This window comes from Parasteatoda tepidariorum, chromosome 5 (genome assembly GCF_982258835.1).
Source record: "Parasteatoda tepidariorum strain Cologne lab strain chromosome 5, Ptep-v5.0, whole genome shotgun sequence".
Classification (NCBI taxonomy): Eukaryota; Metazoa; Arthropoda; class Arachnida; order Araneae; family Theridiidae; genus Parasteatoda; species Parasteatoda tepidariorum.
The window spans coordinates 17,448,759-17,461,031 of NC_141759.1; the positions used below are offsets into that span (position 1 = coordinate 17,448,759).

Sequence of the window (12,273 nt, forward strand, 5' to 3'; positions counted from 1 at the left end):
CACAATGTGCGATTTGTATTGAAATTGAGTTGCCGTGAATGTTTCTTAAATCGAGACAATATGAATAGCAAATGATAAAAAACACAGGAATTAACAAGACGTAAATTACAATGTGTGATGCATAAATCACTTGAATGTGAATTCTGCTGTATGATTAGCTAATTATTTCACGTAAATAGTGATCATTATGTGGCAAAAGACAATTTGAGATTCTAAAAACGTTTAATTTAGAACAACTATGTGTGATTAAATCATTTTTACAAATCCCAATGTGGGATTTGTAAATTACTAATGAGAATTGTGACGCATGATTCTGAAATTACCTAAATACTTATCACGGTTTATGATTCAGAAATAACTTAAAATAATGATGTGTGATTGATAAATCACTTGAATGTGAATCATTATGTGTGATTTGTGAAACACCTAAAAACGAATTCTGATGAGTAATTTGCAAATCACTTTAAAGCAATATTAGATATGTGATTTCATAATTGCTTTCATTTGAGTCGTAGTTCGTAGAACATTTTATGTAAATTCCGATCCTTAAATCAAGAATCAGTTTTATGTGAATCATGATGTATATACCTAATCCAAGAAATTTGGAGAACTAACTTTTATTTATTAGCAGTAAAAACTTAATGTAAAAACCTGTTCATGAATGATAAAAAAGAAAAAATAATTAATGATCCTTTAAAGAAAAAATAGGATAACAATATTAACCTGTGGTAGTAATGAAGTAAACGCATTGAACATATTTCTAAATCGATGAAACACTCTATATAATTCGAAAACTATGACTACTAAAACAAAAATTTGCTAAAAATTTCAGCTTTCTAAACATCAATGAGATGAACAATAGACGGGAGTGAAAAATCTGGAGAGAAACATTTTGCATCTTCATTAACCTCTTTTCACTTCAAGCATTGAAAATTGCATACATCAGAATTTTTGCTTCAACTTATTTATTATTTTATTACTGCTTTTTAATAAGAAAGATTAGTGATATCTTAATTCCGAAAAAAATCAAGTACTTTTCAAGTGCCCTATGGCAGAATTCAAGGACTCTTCAGAGCTTTGATTTTTTTAATCAAAACTCAAGGACTTTCAAGTACCTTGGGAACCCTGTTAATATTTTTCGTATTTAATTGTTAAAAATATTTTTTTTAAATTTCCATGTCGCTTTCTTTTAGAACTATGTTTAATGCAGTTTTCAGTTCCATATAGTTTCCTAACTTAAAATATTTCAATCTATTTGAAAAATAAGGCAGAAACTAATGTACTTCCTTCTCCTAGGGCTGTCCACACGCTAAGGGGGAAAGCATGCGAAGTGTTGCCCTAGGTAGTGAGTTCTACTCTACGCCACCTGCAACACATTTCGATCGTTAGTATGGAACTACAATCATCATAGTTCTATAAGAAAGCATCGTGAAAATGTAAAAAAAAAATATATATTTTTGACAGTTAAATACAAAAAATATTAAGAAAGGGAAAATTTCATAGTACATTCCTACAGCTGAGTAGAGGAAGGGTCAAGACATGGAGCCGGTCTTCTTCCCGGATGGCGTATTCAAGCATTGCGATCGTGAATTGAAAAAAATTTACCTTTGTGGAGGACTTTTTGATGGAAATTCCCCGAATTTGCTTCACATGGAGATTAAAACTACCCACAATTATCTTGATGATTATAGGACTCTAACCCATGACCCGCCTACCACTGACGATACACTGACGTTGACACTGAGGTGGATGCGAGTCGGGTGTGGAATTCGTATCAAGTATTTGAACCCTTGTCACCTCAAAGGGGAGGTGAGTGCGCCCTATTTCCTGAGCCACCATGGTTCAAGTGGACATAGTGAAAAAAATGTCTCGTTGCGAATTAGTGATAGCAGTTTACTTATGATGCAAACATAAACATCCAAACGGAAACAGCTAAGCTCACGTTGCGTATCATGAAGCCTTTTACCTCTTTGAACGTCAGAAACGTCTAAGACAGAACAGTTAGTTTTTGAAAGAAAAGGAGATGCAATACCTTTACATTTCCTTTTGCAAGAAGGTAAGATATTGCATGTTGAAGTTACTGCATTGTACCAATTTATACAATGCAATATCTTCAAGAAGGGAAGTAGCATGTTATCAAAAAAAAAAAATTACTCTTTTTGAAGTGCATTTCTGAAAATAAAGAAGGAATTTTTTTTTTCATGGGAAGAAGATAACTTAGATCATGATTTACTTTTACTTACTGAGCTTAGACTTACTTTTTTGCATTCAAACCAGAAATAAATAAAATAACCTTATTCGGGAAGGTACTCACTTTAACTGCCAAAAAAATCATACCTGCCAACTTTCACTCTTTCCGAGAATGGATTTTCAGCGTGGTTGCAAAAGTATAAACAAAATCAATCTGGCTCAAAGATACATTTATATTTTGATCCCGTTGAAATTCACCGCAAATATTATTATGCTTTTATATATTTATTGTAATTATTTATATGTAGTGGTGGTCAAGCTCATTTATAATTATTATTATAATTCAAAAAGTTAACTGGAATAACCTGAGTATTGCTACCACTTTAAATATGAAAATAAAATCTTTCGGGAAATCCGGAAGAGTTGGCATGGCAGGTATGAAAAATGCATTTTACTAAAATTGTTTTTCCTAACACATTGCTGACCGGTCACGAGTCAACTCGTGTTTTCGTGGCCAAGTGTTTTAAAATAGTCTTGTAGTGACTATTTTAAACAGTGGGTGTAATTTTACATACTTTTCAAGTTTTACAATTTAATTCAAAGTGTGACAAAAATACCAATTAATTGAAAGTGTGGTGGCCCACACTTTCAAGGTTCACCCTAGTTTTGCAGTGGAGGTGTCCTTTGATATTTAACACATTTATTTTTAAATTTCTAATCTAATTTGAATCTCTGAAGGTATCTGACCTTTTCAGACACCCTGTATATAAACCACGAAGGAAAATGCGACTAATTTTAATCATTTCTGACTCATTTATATGTACCAGAAACGAAACCTAATTTAAGGTTATTAATGATAAAACGATAAAATATCTTCATTCTTCTAAATTAAATATTTTAAGTATCGTCTTTTATAGGTTATAACATTCACAGTAACCAATATCTCTATAGTTTGGGTTTTGCCGGGGAAAAAAAGTGAATTATGTAGGGCTTCAAAGTAGAAAAGAGCAGAGAACTGTTAAGGAAAACAATGTATAAATAATTACTCTTTTTGCATTTAATCAAAAAATGTCAACACTATTTCAAATTATTTCGAAAATAAATATCTTTTTTATTACTAAGTCTTTCAATAGAGCAGTAATCTAAATATTACACAAAGGGTAGAAAATATCGTTTTGTCAGTAACTATTTTAAAGTACCCTTAATATAATAACTAAAATTTTAATTGAAAGTCATTCTATTTTTCTCTTTATTTATGAATATTGATAAACAACAATATTGTTTGAAACAGAAAGTTTTTGAAATAAAATTTTTGTTGGACATAAAGTAACGCCTACTTTCGATCCGATGCCTTTAATGGCGAGCAGTTAAATAATTGTCTTATGCTGTTTGTTCATATTTTTATGAAAAATTGCACTAGAAATATACTTAGTTTAATTTTCCTTAACTTAAAAAAAAAATGTATAATGTGTAGGTCGTTAAGCTTTTAAAACATAAAATGATGGCATTAAACTTTTAAAAACACGAGAAGTAATATGAAAAGGGCATTCGGCTTCGATGACCAAGCAACGAGAGGAAATCAGACTAGCAAAATTAATAAAGTATGGGTTAAAATACTTTTGAAAACATAAATTTATGACTTGAAACTTTTAAAAATATGAGAAATAATCTAACAGGGAAGGGACGTTTAACGCTCCGGGCAACGAAGACCAAGCAACGAGCGAAATGGTTAAATCTCTTTACATTTAACTCATGGAAATCTTAGGGTATGTCATGTGAATAACCATTGATGCTTGGCTTTATTTACTTTTACTTCCTCCCTCCACTGGCTATTTAATTAGTCTGCGGGGAAGGATATATATATCGATTCTTGTCTTGTGTTGTCAAAGTCAGTGGCTGAGAAATAATTTTAATCTCAATTACTTTTTTCTAAAAAAATTATTGGTAGTCAGAATGCTTTTCTAATAATTCACGTATTTCAATGATAGTAATGACGCATCAACTAGAGTTCGAGAATAAATTGAGAAAAGTAGTTCAATTAAATACCTTCAATACTTAACAAGACAGTCTACTATCTACTGAAAGGTTTATTATGATTAACGAACAATTTACGCCGATTGTAATCCTCAGTCAAAGGGAGCGTTATATTCTTTAAATTTCGCAAAATCAACAAGATATATAAGAAGCCCATGTCGATGGCTGTTCTAGTGCTCTACCGTTAGAGGTTCCAACATTACTGTCTTGTTAATGGTTCCAACATTACTGTGTCACTAGTTTATGAGACATTCGTTAGTGTCTTGTTTTAGTCGATCGTGTGATTCAAACTTTATTTTCTTACCTCGTAAAGCAGGGATTAAAACTGGGTTTTGCAGAAATCTTCCAAAAGTTCCGTGAAATTATTTAGAGTTTGAAAATTGTAAGCTAAATTTTAATAAATATCAAGTTTTACTTTGTTTTAATGCATTTTCGCTACAAGAATAACAATCAAAGCTAGGGAAACAAAAGTGATATCTCAAAAAAAAAAAAAAAAAAATTCAACATTTCATTTTCAACGAACCATATTTTTATCATTTTATTTATCTGTTGTTGATTCGAATGCTATTTGCCGATACCAGCAAGTCTGCTTGGTAAAACCTAACAATTTTACAACAGAGGGTGCGTTTCTTGTTTTTCCGTGGCGCTAACTATGGCCAAGAACAGTCACACATACCTCATAAAGGCTGGGACACACCTGTCATGCAGCGTTCCGATCCGACTACGGTCATACGGCCGGACGACTGTATGAGAGGAGAATAGTCAACGGCCTTGAATGCAGCAAGCCACACCTGTCCGTCACGTGACCTGTTCTACTCCCACCCGTCTCCGATTCGTTGTCCGATCACGCTCAGACAGTGCAGACCATTCGTTTACTTGATGCGGGACGCTTGTCGTTAGCTGTTTTTGTATAGTTTTCTGTGTTCTATGGTTTTCTGACATCGCTTGGCGAAAAATGGCGGCTATAAAACCGGAGGAACTGATCGAAAGTGTAAGAAATTTTCCAGTTTTGTATGATCAAACTCAAGAACAGTATAGAAACTCTGACTACAAGGACATTATCTGGAAAAAAGTTGCGAAGGAATTGAATGTAGAAGGTAAGAACATTTATTATTATTATTATTATATTATTATTTATTATTATTATATTATTATTTATTATCATTATTATTATTATATTATTATTTATTATATCATTTATTATTATTATATTATTAATAATTATACTAGATTATACAAATTTGAAAAAATGCATAGCTTGGAAAACAATAAACTTATAAACTTATGAGGGCCCGACGTTCTTGCCACTCCACACTACCCTCTTCAGAGTTGAAGAATTGTTTAAACTGCTCTCTTACATTAAATGCTTCACGATTTTCCCCTCCTCTGCGACGTGGAAAGTGCTGGAGGCGAGATTTCTCCACTGGAGTTATGTCAGCACCATGAGTTAGTTCAGGCACTTGGTAGTTTTCGTCATTTCGAATGAAGTTGTGCAAGATGCATGCTGCGAGTACAAGACTCGTTATGTTGTCAGGACTTCCCTGGAGAGGTCTCATGAACATTCAAAATTTTTGCACCAAAATGCCAAAAACGTTTTCCGATATTCTTCTTGCTCTACTCAATCTGTAGTTGAAAATTCTCTGCTCGTTAGACAAGTTCTTTCCAGGAAATGGTCTCATAATGTTTTCAGTAAGGGGAAAAGCTTCATCTGCAACTATAACCATAGGAAGTTTAGTGTCTGTTCCTGGGAGACACTTTTTGTCAGGGATGTTAAGTTGGTTTCGAGATAGCTTTTTACCAAAATTAGAATTAGACAAAACACCACCATCAGAGTTTCTTCCGTAGCTTCCCACGTCTAGAAATATGAAATTGTAACGAGCATCAACTAGAGCTAAAAGAACAATGGAGTATGTTTTCTTGTAGTTCCAATAGAGACTTCCTGACGATTTTGGAGCTTGTATTGTCACATGTTTCCCATCCATTGCACCAATACAATTGGGAAACTGCCACTTTTTCCAAAATTCTATCGCTATTTCATTCCACCTGTCCTCATTCGGAGCTGGCATTACTTCGTTCATAAGTACTTGAATTACCACTCTGCTTGTGTGATGAATAATGGAACCAACTGTACTTCTTCCCATTCTGTAACTGAATGATATGGTTTTGAAAGAATCTCCTGTAGCAAGAAACCTGTAACAAACAACTTATATTAATAACTTTCTATCATTTTTAGGGCAAGAAGAGGAATGTAAAAAGAAGTGGAACGGAATACGAGACAGTCTGCGAAGAGCTAGACAGAAAAGAAAAACCAAATCTGGACAGTCGGCAACATCAATCAATAGATACAAATTTGAGTCTATCCTTGAATTTTTGATTCCTCATCTCGCCGAACGTAAAGGTCTAAGTAATGTTCCTGATGAAGAGGACGATACTGATGAAACTCAACTCAATGATTCTCATCAGCAGAACTCCACCAAGGAGACACTAAATATTATAAATGAGAATGAATCTCAAGAGACTGCAGAATCCGTGTCGTTGCTAACACCTACAACTCCAGCCAGTCGAGTTTCCATCGACCATAGACCTCTATCTGTAAAACGCAAAAGGAAGCTTGAAGTGAAACCTCAAGAGTCTCCATCATCTCAGCTAATGGCATACTTATTGGCTGAGAAGAAAAAAGAGTCACGTAAAAATGATGGACAGCACCCTGTTGATGCTTTTTTGGCTGGAATCGCTACAAGTCTGAAATCACTGCATCCAGTTCGTTTTCATTCAGCTAAAGGGAAGATCTTCAATATTGTCCAAGAGTACGAATTACAGCAGCTTCTTGAAAACCAACAAACTGAAATGATTCATACAAACAATGTTTCCTCTGAAACGTCTATTACAATGTCGGAAGAAGAGGGATTGTATGCACATTCAAATAGACCCGCACATTTCTCCAGAAGTATTCAACATACACCAACACATCCCGCTGACACTGAAGAAACTTACTGCACTAACGTAGATTTTTTACAGCTTTAACAACATATTTCATATTTGGACTGTGAAATTGTAATTAAATGATAATACATTTCTTTTGGTAATTTTCTTGTACATGTTATGCCTTTTTAAAATCGAACTAAAGATTTCAAATTTATCTGGAAATATAATTGTCATAAAACAAGGTTTAACTAATATATTCTGAACTTTGCTTAAACTATTTGAGAAAAATAATTTTGACAATTTATTTGACGTAGCAATTTGCATCATGGTTAGGAAAATTATGTTTTATAATCATACATATTATATATGTATATAGGCCTACATTTATAATAGTTATTTATTGTCTTTTTTTATTTGTTTCACAATATATATGTAGGTAGTTAAAATGCTTAATGAAGACTTATGAACAAAGTCTTGTTTCACAACTACAATGCATTATCTAATAAATTATGTCTGATGTTTTTTGACAAGAGACCACAGTGTAAATGAAATGGTATCTTACCTTACAAATACTGCCAAGCGGTGTCTAGGAGTAATCGCTTTTCTAAAATACGTGTTTTGCTTGGTTAAATGTTCTTTGAGTTTAAGTTCCAATTGATTGAAGGTGTGCATAGGCATTCTGAAGTAATGAAAAAATTTCGTCTCGTCGTCCAACAGATGAGGTAAAAGTGTGGTAAACTCCCCTTCTTCGTGTCTTCTTTTCCATGCATCATGTACCCAATATTCACGTTTCCTACTACTCTTTTCATTATTTCGATCTTCTTCGTCCAAACAAATAGCCACAATAGCTAAATCACGATTGCTAAAATGCTTCAACATTATTGCACAGTTCCACGGTTGTTTGCGATCTCGAGTTGAACTAACGTAAAATCGGAAAGAAGCAGGTTGTGAACATGAAACATGTGCTCATTCCTTTCCGATCCCGCACCGGTCACACTTTTTAAAGAAAATCGGGTATGAGTCGGATCGGAACGCTGCATGACAGGTGTGTCCCAACCTTAACCCGTTTACTATATGTCCGCATTCATACATCTACAGATCGTAATTTTGTCTGTTCAAGAGAACGATCATTCTACAATGCAGAGACATTGATTTGTTAAGGGAATTTATGGCCCCGACAGATTTAACATGCACCATTTACTACATGGGGAATCTTCGGAGGAGGACTCTTTGATGGAATTAACCCGAATTTGCGTCACATGGAGATTAAAACTACCCTCAATTATCTTGATGGTAAGGGGACTCTAACACGTGATCCGCCTACCACTGAGGATAATTTACGTTGGCACTGTGGGGGATGCGAGTCGGGTGTGGAATTCGTATCTGGTATTTGAACCCTTTTCACCTCATTGGGGAGGCGAGTGCCCTATTTCCTGAGCCACCATGGTTCAAGTGGACATAGTGAAAAAAATGTCTCATTCCGAATTAGTGATAGCAGTTTACTTATGATGCAAACATAAACATTCAAACGGAAACAGCTAAGCTCACGTTGCGTATCATGAAGCCTCTTATCTCTTTGAACGTCAGAAACGTCTAAGACAGAAATCTTAGTTTTTGCAAAGAAGAGGAAATGCAATACCTTTGCATTTTTCTTTGCAAATGCAATAACTTCAAGAAGGTGGGATATTTTATGTTGAAGGTATTGTATCTTATAAATCTTAAGATATTGCATCCAACCAATTTATACAATGCAATACCTTTAAGAAGGGAAGATATTGCATGTTGAAGTTACTGCATTGTACCAATTTATACAATGCAATATCTTCAAGAAGGGAAGTAGCATGTGGTCAAAAAAAAAATAAATCAATAAATAAAATATTCTTTTCGAAGTTCATTTCTAAAATAGAGAAGGAATTTTTCTTTTGTTAGGGAAAAAGATAACTTTGATTGTTTTTGCCATAATAGCAGGAGACTAATAATTTTTGACATTGAGTTATAAACATACAAGTTTTGTTTCTTGAATATTGTCATTTTGACAATAACTTGGAAATGGATCGTAATAGCAAATTTCTCGTAAAATGTTAACTCATTCTATCAAACTTTTACTGTAGCCTAATTTATAAAAAAATCAACAGAAGAAGTAAATATCAAATACTTAAAATGAAAAGGGGTCTCCAATATTTTAAAATTTTTTGTCAAATACCAAATTTGATCTTCCATCCACATCCACCAAGACTGGAGTGACCTTGAAAGTGTGGGCCAAGTTTGGCAGTGGAGGTGTCCTTTGATTTCATTTGTTATTTAACACATGTATTTTTAAATGACTGATCAAATTTGTATCTTTTAAGGTATCTGACCTTTTGAGATACAGTATATAAACCACAAGAAAAACTAATTTCAATTGTTTTATTGCAACTATTAGTTCAAAAAGTAATATAGTTACAGCATTAAAACAAAACAAATAAATGAACACTTTTGACAAAACTTATCTTTCTACTCATAAGAAGATGAATCAAAATAATTATTTCAGAATATCACCTTGAAGAACAAGTCTACTATATAGTCAACACTTAATTATTTACAATTCAATAAAACTTCTAAGAAATTTATGATCACAGTCTTTGAAATATATTTACAAATGCAAGACAATTATATACACTTTATTTACACAACCAAATTTAATTTAATTTATGTACAATCAAGGAATGTTAATCAAACTAATATTTCATATAAAATGGTCCAAACAAAGGAGTTTCCTAAACCAAATGTAAAATGATCATAAAGACAGATGATTTTTTTAAACAGAAAATATGTTAATAATTGGTTTTAAGGACCCTGTTGGTGTTTCAAGAGTTAGTACTTTTTTACAACCAGTGATGAATTTTAAAACTTCGGATTATATTTCAATAAAACATATAATTCATAATTTATTAAGTCTTTTGGTTGTCCTTATGAAATTACATTAAGTAAAATGTCACTGAAAAAAAAAAGATATTTTTTAAAAGGAAAATATGATACTTCAATATATTGAATAAATAATGAAAAGAAAAGCATTTATACAAAATTCCATCAGTATTTCATACCTCGCTTTGCAAATCAAAATAAATAAATTCTTTAATAAATGCATAAGTTTCCGCAATAACCATTTTTGGGTTCCGTCGATTATTTACGTTTCCATAGCCAAAAAGAAAGGGGAACCGCTAAGATAATCAATGTATAAATAATTACTCTTTTTGCATTTCATCAAAAAATGTTAACAGTATTTCAAAAATTAGTATCTTTTTATTTCTAAGTCTTTTAATAATGCAGTATACTAAATATTACACAAAGATTTAAAATATCGTTTTGTTAGTAATTACTTTAAAGTACCCTTAATATAATAATGAAAATTTTCATTGAAAGTCATTCTATTTTGCACAATACTGATAAACAACAATATTGTTTGAAATAGAAAGTTTTTGAAATAAAAAAAAAGATAAAAATTACTGTTCACATTAAATTTTAACAAAAATATAATTATGAAATATTAGTGTTTTGGAAATTTATTGATAAAATTTATAATAAATAAGTCTACAGCTGCATTGAAAATACAATAAATATGGATGGAACACTATCACAAAAAGTTTCAGAATGATGCACTATTCCTAAACACAACACAATACAAAGTTTTATTGAAAAAGTTATTACTAAATAAACATTTTTTTTATGCTTACAGTTCCATCAAGTAACTAAGGAATAAAAAAAAGCAACAATGTAATTTACATTTTCATGCAACGAAAGAGCTACAATATTTTTTAAAATTGGCTTTTAATTTGACTTTGAAGAATGGTTCTCAGAAATGCATTGAATTACACAAAACATTGATATATTTAATATTAAGAAATGAAATGAAGAAGTAATATTGATAACACTTGATTTCAAAAAACCGTGCAATGTTAAATAAATGATTTTCTCTTTGGCATTACATATCCACTCATTTTAATTTTAATTTCTATGTTGAAGAGCTTCTTCTCAATACCTTGTCATGCAGAATTTTTTTTCAAAATAGAAAATGAGTTTTTTTTCGGAAATTTCACGATGAAAGTTTACTGTAAATCAATTCTTTTCTATTTAATACATAATTGTTTTCTTTTTACTTTTAAAAGTGAAACTATCATTGCTGTATTTAGACATCCATCATTACATACATATTTAATAGTAATTATTCTTATGTTTCGTGACTCCACTTTTTAGAACATATTTTAGATCTGAACTTGTTATCTCCAAAACTCGCTATCTCGAAATTTTTTTTAGCATCCCTTAAACTTTGAGATATCGAGATTATACTGTATTATAAGGATGGCCAAATGACAGAATTCTTTTTTTAAACATTTTAGAAAATTTTTCCTTTGCAATCAAAGAAGTATATATCTGAATAGAAGAAATAATTTGAATTAACCATATCGCATAGCATTTTTTTATAATTATTTATACCAAACTATATTTTTAAAATCATGGTTTTAATAACTTTCATCCAATGATATTCAAACTGGATTAATGTAATTGAAATTTTTGGTGTAAAAATTTACCAAAATAATTCTTTAATTTCATGTTGTAACATAGGTTATTTATAATCTTAGATTATATTAACTGCCTGACCATATAAGGATTCATAAATAGATATCGTGGTAAGAAATAATATGGTTTGAAAAACCTGTGTCAAATATATGTAGTACCATAAGCAATAAATAAAACCAACAACTTCATTTTTGATCTGAAAATAGGATTTTTATGTCCAGAACTTAATGGTTCGAGAGCCTAACCTTACTGTTAATTAGTGTGCGCAGATGATACTTGAAAATTACAAAATGAGACACAAAAATGTACTTTCGACAAATAAACGTATCTTTTCATCCCCGATTCTAATTCTTGACCTTCAAAATACTGGTAGGCTGAAAAAGATGGTTCCAATACTGTAGGTTGGTGAGCGCTTGAAAGTTTGAGCTCCTAATGCTTAATTTGAGCCACAATGACTCAGTGGGTAAGGCACTGAGTTGTCATTGCAAAGTACTGGGATCCAAACCTTAGCTTGAAGCCCCAACAGCTTCAGATTGATCCAGAGTGTCCGTAAAATAAAGTCGACTG

At 31.9% G+C, this 12,273-nt stretch overlaps 1 protein-coding gene across 1 annotated transcript; it reads left to right on the plus strand.

Moving 5' to 3' along the window:
- Positions 1-4,908: 4,908 nt before the first annotated feature.
- LOC147808614 (uncharacterized) lies at positions 4,909-7,308 on the plus strand. The gene is made up of 2 exons (XM_087163470.1): positions 4,909-5,321; positions 6,458-7,308. Exons 1-2 carry the CDS (start codon positions 5,180-5,182, stop codon positions 7,246-7,248), a joined length of 933 nt encoding a protein of 310 aa, XP_087019596.1. The 5' UTR covers positions 4,909-5,179; the 3' UTR covers positions 7,249-7,308.
- Positions 7,309-12,273: the final 4,965 nt, after the last annotated feature.